A 12,130-nucleotide genomic window follows, 5' to 3' on the forward strand; every position below is an offset into this window, starting at 1 on the left:
TTCCTTGCTTCACCATTACCACACAATACTCACTCTCTTCACCACACTTTTGTAACTCCTTGTCTTTTTCATCTCACTCTCGCCCCTCCCTCACCCTCCTTCCCTCCTCTCCCCTGTCTCCCACGCATCAAACACCCACGCACTCACTTCCTTCCCCTTAGGTATAAACAAGCCTAAACACCTCCACACTTCTTCTCGTCATCTGCCATACTGTCTCCCGCCTCTGTGTGAAGAATCCTCGCCATTCACTGCAACATATTGAGTCTTTCTCCCTCCGTTAGGAAAGATGGTAAACATTCTGGGGTTAGATATGTGGAGTGAAATGTAAGGTTGTGTTGCTAGTGTGGTGGGTGGGCTGCTTCACTGACTCATTGGCTGACTGGCTGGCTGGCTGACTGGCTCACTGGCTGGATCACTGACTTACTGGTTGGCTGGCTGGCTGGCTGGCTGACTGGTTGGCTGGCTGACTGGTTGGCTGCCTGACTGGATGGCTGGCTGATTGGTTGGCTGACTGACTGACTGACTGACTGACTGACTGTGGTTGGGTTATCTAATCTAGCATAACTTAACCTAACCTAACTTAGCCTATACCCAGCTCTGTCATAACCTAAGCTAACCTAACTCAAATCAACCCAACCCATCCCAACCTAACCTAACCTAACCTAACCTAACTTAACTAAACTAACTTAAATAAACTAAATGGTTGTCCTGTTATCTGATTACTTTGGGTGGTTGGCTTGCGTTTTGACTGTTTAAACTCACTATTTGAGTAACTGACTGGCTTGGCTTGTTGAGGGGTTAAATAAATGACTGGTTTTGAGTCGTTGAATAAGTGGCTTGATTGACTGAGTGACTGACCGACTGACTGACTGGTTGATGACTGGCTGGCTGGCTGACTGGCTGGTTGATGACTGGCTGACTGGTTGATGACTGACTGGCTGGCTGACTGGCTGACTGACTGACTGACTGACTGGTTACCTTATGATTAGCTCTCTCGTTGGATAGTTCATTGATTGACTGGTTGATGCACTGCTTAGCTATTTAACTGACTGGTTTGGTAAATGAGTAGCTGTCTGTCTGTCTGTCCGTCTATCTATCTGTCTGTCTATCAGTCTGTCTGTCTGTCTGCCTGTCTGTCTGTCTGTCTATCTGCCTGTCTGTCTATCTTTATGTCTGTCTGCCTGTCTGTCTGTCTGTCTGTCTGTCTGTCTTCCTGTCTGTCTATCTTTATGTCTGTCTGTCTGTCTGTCTGTCTATCTTTATGTCTTTCTGCCTGTCTGTCTGTCAATCTGTCTGTCTGTCTGCCTGTCTGTCTGTCTGTCTGTCTGTATGGTTGGTTGGCTGGTTATTTGGCTGGCTTGTTGGCACTCTGGTCCAGCTTGTGTCTCCCTTCGTCGTTTTGTTTCTTTTCGTTTTCTTTTGATATTTGAGTTAATTACTGTGTTCTCGTGTTTGACTCTTATTTCATTGTTTTTGGCTGTTTGTCGTATTATTAGCTCGATTTCCTATATTCTTTTCTTCTTCGTTCTCTCTCTCTCTCTCTCTCTCTCTCTCTCTCTCTCTCTCTCTCTCTCTCTCTCTCTCTCTCTCTCTCTCTCTCTCTCTCTCTCTCTCTCTCTCTCTCTCTCTCTCTCTCTCTCTCTCTCAGTATGGTCTAAGTTATCTACGCTCCAACACAAAGGAGGTATAGATGAACTGGTCCAGCCTTGCCAGTCTTGCCTTCATCTGTGAAAATGATAGAAAAAGAAACTCGGTCTTTTTTTTCGAGCATCCTTCTTCTGCCTTTGTTTTGGTGAGCACATTGTTTTCCTTTCCCATTGTTTCCTCTGGTTGTCTCGGGGTTTTTAGTCACTGTTTATACGAGTCCTCTGTCTCCTCTTTCCGTGAACACAACTCAAGGGTGTTCCTTTGTCCCCGCGAGAAGCGAAACCTTGAAGAAGATGACGTAGGGATCCTCCTCCACCTTCCCTCCACCTTCGCTCGTCTCCTCCTCCTCCTTGAGTCGACGACAAACCATATTTCTCCCCCCGGCGTTCGTGTCATCGTAATCCCATTTTGGAGGAGCGTCGCGGCCCCGCTCTGTTTGCCAGGGACTTAGACTCGCCCTTTTTTGGAGACCCGACCAAGTTTAAACACTCACTAAGCTCATTCCGGGACCTCTCAAACAGACGGACGCCGGCGAGTAGTTTAGATCTCTCATCCTCATCGACACCAACTCGTCCGTTTTTTCACCACAGCGGCCTCGTTCCTCGTCCTTTGAGCTCCGCGTCTTTCCAACATCAATGCGGGAACCAAATGCGTGGCCGTACAAAATGCCTTCAGTGCGCGCTCATGGCGGTAAGTCAGCGGCTGGAGGCCTCTCTTCGTGCTGCTATTATTGTTTTTTTAATCTATGATCGCGTGTGTTTCGAGACGGTGATCGATCATGTGGACGGCGCCGCGGAAGACATCTGGCGGCGACACTGGAAACCCAAACTGCTGTCGGCATGGCGGGGATCCGTCAAATGGGCGTTGAGTAAACATGGCACAGCAATCCCTTTATGTCCCGCTCGTCCCTGACTCCCGCCGCGGGGAAGGCCACACGCTTACGATACGACTATAAAACAACATTACCTAAACAATCGCAGCGGATGAAGGAAATATGGAAAAATGACTTAACGGAGAGCGGAATAAAAATGCGTGCACAGCTGCGGTGAGTCTGCCGACGGTGGGGCAAAAAAAGGAAAAAAGGAAAACCGTTACAGGGGAAGTAAAATAAAATGCATTTAGAACTCTAGATTGAATTAGCCGACGGTACAGAAAATGTGTTAAGGGGGAGCGGGGAAAAAAGGAACACGTGTAATGGTTAAGTTCGTCGCCAAAGAATAATAGTGACGCTCTTTGTGCAGCGTGATGGCGGTCCTTACCCACCACGTTGTGACTGCAGGACATCAGCCCCCGCCAGGCAACGCGCCACTCGCAATTGACGGGACGTGAGTCATAAAAGAATATTTGCTTGCAGGAATACGAGTGACAGGGAGGCGGGGCGGCTATCGGGCGTGCGGACTGCTACGGATAAAAATAAATATACGTAGAGAGAAAAATAAAAAGGAGAGAGAGAGAGAGAGAGAGAGAGAGAGAGAGAGAGAGAGAGAGAGAGAGAGAGAGAGAGAGAGAAATATTGGATGCTATACGAACCGACAAAAAAATAGTAATTGATAAAAGTTGTACGAGACACGGACTGACAAGGATGGTAATGGAGAGGAACACTGGTTGACAAATACGAACTGGCAACGACAATACTTGACAGAGATACCAATCAACGGCAATCCAGTGCAAAAAGAATATAAATAAATACCAAACAAAAAAAAATTGAAAGGGAGAGAGATGAAAAAAAAAGAAGTGAGGCGTGTGACATGAGTTGACAAGAAATGTTGGAGTGTATACATGGTGACGATGCGATATACGGCCAGGAGGAGAATGGAAAGAGGAGGACTTAAATGGACGAGTAAAGGTGTAACAGGTATAATTATTTGCCGTTGTTTTGAACTATACGAGGTCAACACCGCCATAATTTGAGTGTCGTATCGATACACTGAAGCGTCACGGATAGCGAGTTGACGGGAGTTCAGCCAAATAATCTGTCAATTTGTCCTCACCTGATCAGACAACTTTGTACATGCAGCGTAATTAAGGCAGCCTTTTACCTCCACCTGCCGTGCTAATTACTCCCTTATGAGGCAACTTTGACGAAATACTTCCAGCAGCCGGGGTTGTAAACAAGTGTGTGTGTGTGTGTGTGTGTGTGTGTGTGTGTGTGTGTGTGTGTGTGTGTGTGGAGAGAGAGAGAGAGAGAGAGAGAGAGAGAGAGAGAGAGAGAGAGAGAGAGAGAGAGAGAGAGAGAGAGAGAAGTGGATGTGTGTCTAACTTTAAACAAGCCAATCTGGAAACAGTAAACGTAGGCAGCATTATCCAGTGTTCGTTGAAATTAATAACTTGACAGTAACAAAGTGGCGGCAGCAGCACCAAAGGGGGGGAGAGTTGGAGAGTCAGGGAGGGGAGATGCATGGTGCCTGGTAGGGGGAAATAGAAATGGGAGTAGAAATAGGGGGCTACAGCTTGTTCCCTTCCCCCAAACTTCGGCTTCTCCCTGTCGCAGCGAGAGTCAGGGTTCATCAAAGTTCAAACTTCTGTAATAAAGGGGCGTCGAGCAGGCAGCCTCGCGTCGCTGTTTATCTCTGACCACTTCAAAAGGTGTCACTATTTGGCAAACACGCCGGCGACTCCTTTTCGGATCCCATTTTCTACGTTCTAGCAAACTTTCGTCCCATTCCACGACTTTTCACGGCCTCGGTGGACAGCCAGCGCCCTTCCGCGCCGGCAGGGAGGGGATCCAGGTCTCGTCGGTCACGCAGAAGGCGATCACACTTGTCCATATTCTCGGCGAAACACCCGACGCCCCGGAGTTCATCATCGCGTTTTCTTTGAAGTACCGATAGTTCGCCCGGTGGACCGCTCGAGGCGCTCATTTCGCAGGGTAAAGTTGGCGGCGCGGGCGACGGGGCGGTGAGGACCACACACCCCCGGGCCACGCCACACGAAATTGGGCGGAGTACAAACGGCGAGTTGTTCATATTGAAGAGGCCGTGTGTACTGTGTCAATTTCGGGCGTTGCGTCTGTAGCGGCGGCCAGCTGGCAGGGAGGGGAAGGCAGACAGGGAGGAGGAGGAGGAAGAGGAGGAGCAGGAGGTGGAGGAAAAGGAGGGAGGAGAAGGAAGAGACTGAGAAATGGAGGAAAGGAATAGATGGAGCAAGAGAGAAAGGAAAAAGACGTTGCGGAGGAGGAAGAGACAAACAAGAGTGAGAGAGTAATGGAGGGAGGGAAGGAGGGAGAGCTGGAGATGAGGGGAAGGAGAGAGAGAGAGAGAGAGAGAGAGAGAGAGAGAGAGAGAGAGGCGAGAAGGAGGAGGAACAAGGGGAGTGGCGAGGGGAGGAGGGAGGTGTAAGGTAGCAGGATGCCCCAACAACACGGGTGTGAAAATTGTGGTTGTGTGTGAGCCTCGCCGCGGAGGGTCTGGTGGATCAAAGTGACGCGCCTTGCCTTGCCTTGCCTTCCCTCGCCTACCCTGCTGCCCTCACCCTTCCCCGCACCCACCCTGCCACCATTACCCTTCCGCCCTGCCACTCTGTCTCTCCCTACCATCATTAACCTCCTATGTCTTTCCCTCACCACCAACACGCTAATCTGCCTCACTCACCCTGTCAAACTCTCCCCCTCCAGTTCCCTGTAACCCTGCCGCAGTTAACTTATCCCTCCACACACTTTGCCACCTTGCCATCTCTCCACCTCGCTAACCCTGCTATCAATAACCCTACCTCGATTTCTTTACCCTGCTGGACTACTCCTACTACTACTACTACTACTACTACTACTACTACTACTACTACTACTACTACTACTACTACTACTACTACTACTATCACATGGAGTAGGAGGAAGCACATGGGTGAGCATTGTTAGCAGCGTCACGTGTAGGTCATTATCTCCTCTGTAATTACTCTTGTTTGTAGCTTTTTTTTGGTGTGTGTGTGTGTGTGTGTGTGTGTGTGTGTGTGTGTGTGTGTGTGTGTGAAGCATGACTTGAAAGCGATAGATTTAATTACTTATTCTCGTTATTTTTACTACTACTACTACTACTACTACTACTACTACTACCACCACCCCTTACTACAACTCCATCTGTTATCACCACCACCACACCCTTCACCAACACCACTTCCCTCCTTCGTTCCCTCCTTCCCTCCTTTCCCTCCATCCCTCCATCCCTCCCTCTCTCCCTCCTTGCCTCCCTCACGCCGGATATCCCTCGCCTATTGAGTCAGTATTTTGACTAAACATAAAGATCGGGTGTCTGTCTGTCTGAGTGTCTGTAGGGGGCCGAGGTGCTTGCTTCCTTTCTATTGTTCTGTCAGTTTGTTGTTGTTTGTTTGTGTTGCTTGGGCGTGTTAGTTCTCTGTGGTCTTCAAAGCCTTTAATCCTGTAATTGTTTTTATGGATGTCCTTTCATTATTTTCTCCAGTTTTGTTTTGATTTGTAGAGAGAGAGAGAGAGAAGAGAGAGTTTGTGTGTGTGTGTGTGTGTGTGTGTGTGTGTGTGTGTGTGTGTGTTTTGTCAGTAGTGAGATAAAAGTGTTGATGTGCATGAGTGGGAGTTAGTGAAGTGATAGAGATGAAGAGGAGGAGGAGGAGGAGGAGGAGGAGGAGGAGGAGGAGGAGCAAGAGGAGGAGGAGGCTGGAGTGGGTGGAGGAAAGTCTAAACATAGTGTTAGCCACTGTAATGTTTCTGCTTCATGATTGTCAGTGCTACAGTGAAGGTCGGGGTGAAGTGCACCAATAACAATCACACACAGATTCACATAACTGTTAGTGCGTGTCGGCCAGACGAAAACTACAATACTTTGATTCCTTATCGCCTCATTCGATCAATAGCTATACACGTGTCACCAAACACCCCACCAGACAGCTCACTGAAACCTTTGCGCCTCGTATACCAATTTGATTCACAGCTGTAGTTACCTGATAGTGTCCAGGAGTAGAAGAGTCCAGTGTCATTACTTACCTGAAGAACACACACGTCAGAGGCCAGGAAAGGTACTCTTCTCGTATATGGCAGAGCACGCTCCCTTAGGAATTATGTAAACTTTATGTATAAATATAATATGTATAAAAGCGAAAACTTAAATTATTAGCAAAGTACAAGAGTTCCCGTCTTACAATGCATGACTACTGACCGACTGAATGATGACTGACAAGACTGATGAGGCAGTGAGTGTGGCTGATTGATGAACTGCTTGACTAATTAGAAACATGGCAATGCGGTCACATGGAAACATGATGTCGTGGTTGCATGCTGCACGGTCTTGCTGCGTCCCTAATCTCCAAGACTGGCCTTTGTCGGTTCAAGGGAACACAATTATTTTTTTTTCTTACGTAATTAATTTTATTCTTGATTCTTGTGTTACAACATTGACCTTAGGATGAAAATGGGATGAATTGATTATCGAACTAACACAATGATGAATAACTTGTAAATAATAATCAAACTATTTAGGAACATGTGACTAATTTGTTGATTGCTTAATTGGCTACATAGCTGTCTAATTTGGAAGGCAACGATGTAATTAACAGACAGAATAACTTAATATCAAGCGATCTTTATTATTAAGTTCTAGACGAGCAACGAACAATATCATTTCTTAACCGATAAACCAGCTGACCGCATTGTAGGTAACTCACAACCCACCCAATGATGATTAACTACACAATTCCATCATAACATACTGATAAACTACCTACACTAACTTATAAACACATAGCAAGCCATGTGTACGTAGACCAACACCCACAAGACTACACATAACTAACTTACAAACACACCCAAGACTGCACAAACTAACTTACAAACACACCAAGCCTACAAAACTAACACTCAAATACGACAAAACTAACCCAATACTACAAAACTAACTTACAAACACACCCAAGACTGTACAAACTAACTTACAAACGCACCTGTACAAAACTAACACCCCAATACTGCAAAACTAACTTACACACACGTAGCAAGCCATATGCACGTAGACAAACACCCCAAGACAGCACAAAACACAGTAGGTTCCCACACTCTCCCTCCCCTCGTGACCTGTGGCCGGGTAATGTGGCCTCCCATACACACGCCTCACTGCCCTGCGCCTCCACCGTGACCCCCTGACCTCCCAACGAGACCCCTCACCCCGGCCGCTCGTTCAAGGTCACTACACACATATTAGTTTGACCTGACCTGGCGGGAGATGACTCTAGCAGTGAGAGAGAGAGAGAGAGAGAGAGAGAGAGAGAGAGAGAGAGAGAGAGAGAGAGAGAGGGTGGGGGGAGGGGGGGAAGGGTCGGTGGTCAAGGAGGGACAGGAGACAAGGGCTGGTAAGGAAGGCGACAAAAATGGTGTTAACTCCTATGTGTGAATCCTCCTCCTGTGGCCTGAGGGTTTCCAGAGAGAGAGAGAGAGAGAGAGAGAGAGAGAGAGAGAGAGAGAGATTTTAGTCATCACAGCACAGATTTCTTGACATTCATGTACGTTTTAAACTTTACTATGTTATTATTTCATGTATCGATTATATTCTTCCTCCTCCTCCTCCTCTTCCTCTTCCTCCTCCTCCTCCTCCTCCTCCTCCTCCTCCTCCTCCTCCTCCTCCTCCTCCTCCTCCTCCTCCCCCATCTGCTTCGCCTTCTCCTCCTTCCCAGAGGCCAGTACGGGGGTAATAAAGTGTCAAGCTCAGAGCCAAGACTAAATTGTTTTTGACACCCCGAGTGTGAAGAACATGACCACACTGGCCACCGTTACCTCTCTCTCTCTCTCTCTCTCTCTCTCTCTCTCTCTCTCTCTCTCTCTTCCATTTTTTCACCTTGAATTCTCCTTCTTCTCTTCCTCCCGTTTATTTTATAGCATAGCGAATCAAAAGCTTTTCGTCTCATCACCTCCTCTCCTCTGACTGACTGTCTTCAGCCTCTTTCTCGCCGCCGGAATGTTGCATCTCTCTATCTTTTATCGCTATTTTAATGCTAACTGCTCTACTGATCTTGCTAGCTGCATGCCTCCCCTCCTCCTTTGGCCTCGCTACACAAGGCTTTCTTCTTCCTCTCATCCCTATTCTGTCCAACTTTCTAATACAAGAGTTAACCAGTACTCTCAATCATTCATACCTTTCTCTGGTAAATTCTACAACTCCCAGCCTGCTTCTGTATTTCCATCTTCCTACGACTTGAGTTCTTTTAAGAGGGAGGTTTCAAGACATTTGTCCCTGTTTTCTGGCTAACTCTTCTAACCTTTTAGGGAACTGGCAATCAAGTGGGCCTTTTTTGTTATATTTTTTGTTGCCCTTGGCCAGCTTCCCCTCCTCCATAAAAAAGAAATGATAAGCAACGTAAACAGAGCAAGGAAAGGAAGATTCAGTGTAGGAGCTTCTCAAAATTCTCCTCCTCCTCCTCCTCCTCCTCCTCCTCCTCCTCCTCCTCCTTCTCCGTGGTTCAACATTCTTATATAATTATTATGCTCCCTGTATCCTACTTTATTTAGTATACACATTATTTAGCCTCCTCCTCCTCCTCCTTCTCCTCCTCCTCCTCCTCCTCCTCCTCCTCCTCCTCCTCCTCCTCCTCTTCTTCTTCTTCTTCTTCTTCTTCTTCTTCTTCTTCTTCTTCTTCTTCTTCTTCTTCTTCTTCTTCTTCTTCTTCTTCTTCTTCTTCTTCTTCTTCTTCTTCTTCTTCTTCTTCCTCCTCCTCCTCCTCCTCCTCCTCCTCCTCCTCCTCCTCCTCCTCCTCCTCCTCCTCCTTCCTGTCATATCTTAGCACCTCATTAAGTCGATCCTTGCATAAACGTTCTTCTCTTCCTTTTTCCTCCGTTTTCTTTCCTCCTTCTCTACTTCCCCTTGTCTCATATTTCCCTCTTTTCTTCGTTACTCTCTCGTTCTCTTTTCTTCCTTTTCTTTATCATTTTTTTCTCCATTTTTTTTCTTTTTTTCCTGCACGTTTTTTCATTATTTTTTTTCCCCTCTCGTGTCATAGTCTCTTTTTCCCTTCTTTCCCCACATCTCCCTCTTCTTTCCCCTCTTCTGCTCACTCCAATTATTCCCCTTCTATCACTCTTCCTTATATCATTATTTCACTTCACTTATTACTACATTATCATCTCCCATTCTTTTCTTTTTCCTTCCTTTTTCCTTCCCTTTTCCCCTCCCCTCTTCAGCTTTCCCCTCCCTTCCCTCCCCCCTTCCCCTCGGGCCCCGGATGTTCTCGTTGTCACCCGAGACACTGACGAGGGAAAATCAGAACCTTAAAATGCAACTCTGGGGGAGGAGAAGGAAGAAGAGGGGAGGAGGAGGAGGAGGAGGAGGAAGAGGGGAAAAGGAGGCTCGGGGCAGGGAAGGAGGTTGTGGGAATTGGAGGGAAAGGCGAGGAGGGGACAGTCATTCTCCTTCGCTCTCTTCCTCTCCTCTCCTTTTCTTCCTTCCTCCCTCACCTCCTCTACTTCCAACTCAGCTCTCTCCCCTTCCTTCCTTCCTCCCTCCCTCCCTCCGTCCCCTATTTTAAGGCGAGACCTCAAGGTAAGCCTGTTAGATGGAACTGAGGGTGAGGACGCTACTCTCTCTCTCTCTCTCTCTCTCTCTCTCTCTCTCTCTCTCTCTCTCTCTCTCTCTCTTTCAGTATTTCATTTTCAAATTGGTTTTTTCTTTTTTCGTTTTGCATTTTCTCTCTTTTCCCTTCCGTTCTCTCTCTCTCTCTCTCTCTCTCTCTCTCTCTCTCTCTCTCTCTCTCTCTCTCTCTCTCTCTCTCTCTCTCTCTCTCTCTCTCTCTCTCTCTCTCTCTCTCTCTCTCTCTCTCTCTCTCTCTCTCTCTCTCTCTCTCTCTCTCTCTCTCTCTCTCTCTCTCCAGTCCAGTCCCTCCCCCACAGAATTGACTCAGACTGACCTCCTTAAACTGACGTCTCCCAGAGCAAATCAGGAACAGGCGAGAGAGAGAGAGAGAGAGAAAGATAGGGTCAGTGGTTGGTTTCTCTCTCTCTCTCTCTCTCTCTCTCTCTCTCTCTCTCTCTCTCTCTCTCTCTCTCTCTCTCTCTCTCTGTCTTCCAAAGCTGTCTTGAGACACTGATAACACAAAGATGCAATTTTTCTCTTGTTTTTATTTGTCTATTTATTTTTCTTCCCTAAGTGGTGTCTTCTATATATTTGCTTGTCTTAATGTAGTGCTGTTGTTGTTGTTGTTGTTGTTGTTGTTGTTGTTGTCGCTGTTGTGTTTCGTAAATCTTATCATAACACGAACAATACAAGGTGAGGCAAAATTATGTTAACCTTTTCAGTACCGGTACGCATTTTTTTACCTTGAGTTTTGGGCATGATTAGACGATTTTATTTGCATTAGGAAAGATCCATGGAGATCAGAAGACTAATGGCCCCAGTCTTCACCATTTTAATCCTCCACATGAGTTTCTGAAGCTGTTTAAAGTCCCCAAATAGTAACCAGAAGGAATATGGAAACGCATCACGGTATTGAAGAGCTTAAGACCAGTGTGAGAGGAAACTGAAATTGTTAACATAATCTTGACTCCTCCCATACTAGTGTTAACAGAATGCTGACTCACCCTGAAGATAAGCGTTAACCTATTTGAGTCGTGGTCTGGAGTGAGTGATAGTAACGACCATACAGGGACGAAAAGATGGGGAGACCTATTTTTTTCTTGTTTCTATTGGTTTTAAAGAATAGGGCGAAGAAGAAAGAAGGTTAGAATTGGTCAAGGTAGTTACCATGAGTCTAGTCTTTAGTGCAGTTGTTCTCATTAGTTTTGTTTAGCATGAGTAGAGTGGCGCCCCGATCCGAGCTCTTCCAAGACTTCGAAAGAGAAAAAGAGGAAGAAAAGAAAAAAAAATCACGTCTACACAGGTATTCATTTCAATTCCTCAAGACTTCGAAAGAGAAAAGAGGAAGAAAAGAAGAAAAAAAGAAGAAAATCACGTCTACACAGGTATTCATTTCAATTCCTCAAGACTTCGAAAGAGAAAAGAGGAAGAAAATAAGAAAAAAAGAAGGAAATCACGTCTACACTGATATTCACTTCAACTCTTATTTTCAAACAGTTCTCTGCTTCACCTACACTATTTCAAAAGACCTTATTTAATTTTACACGAGTTTTTAAGGTGTTTTATGGTTTTAGAGGCAGAGTGACGAGATTTCTACATGATTAACTGAAGAAACACTCTTGATAACCCCACTAGTCATTTCTGTGGCCTTGAAAATAGTCGTGGTGAGAGAGCAAAGCGTTTCTGAACACTGACCTTAATTCCTGAAGCAAGGACCAAAAAAAAGTGTTGCTGCTTCATTACTCTCACATAGACACGCAACACTCCGGAAACACAAGGGCAAAAATACCAGGGAAAAAATGTAAAATAATTGGACAGAGAGAGAGAGAGAGAGAGAGAGAGAGAGAGAGAGAGAGAGAGAGAGAATTTCTAAAAGCAAGACTGAACTAGATTAAAGGAAAAATAAGAAAAAACATGTTCCCACTGGTGAATTATAGTACCTCAAGGTGATTGTGTGTGTGTGT

The 12,130-nt window shown here is 46.1% G+C and overlaps 1 protein-coding gene across 1 annotated transcript in view; it reads right to left on the reverse strand.

Moving 5' to 3' along the window:
• The window catches only part of LOC123506170 (RNA-binding protein 25-like), an 18,309-nt gene extending 13,801 nt beyond the window's left edge, over window positions 1-4,508 (reverse strand). Inside the window, exons 1-2 of the mRNA XM_045258085.1 lie at window positions 4,288-4,508; window positions 4,006-4,129 (exon numbers count right to left, since the gene is read on the reverse strand). Of these exons, the coding sequence (XP_045114020.1) occupies window positions 4,006-4,129; window positions 4,288-4,508 (345 nt within the window). The remainder of the gene's footprint in view (window positions 1-4,005; window positions 4,130-4,287) is intronic.
• Window positions 4,509-12,130: the final 7,622 nt, after the last annotated feature.

The sequence above is a fragment of the Portunus trituberculatus genome, chromosome 19 (assembly GCF_017591435.1).
Source record: "Portunus trituberculatus isolate SZX2019 chromosome 19, ASM1759143v1, whole genome shotgun sequence".
Taxonomy (NCBI): domain Eukaryota; kingdom Metazoa; phylum Arthropoda; class Malacostraca; order Decapoda; family Portunidae; genus Portunus; species Portunus trituberculatus.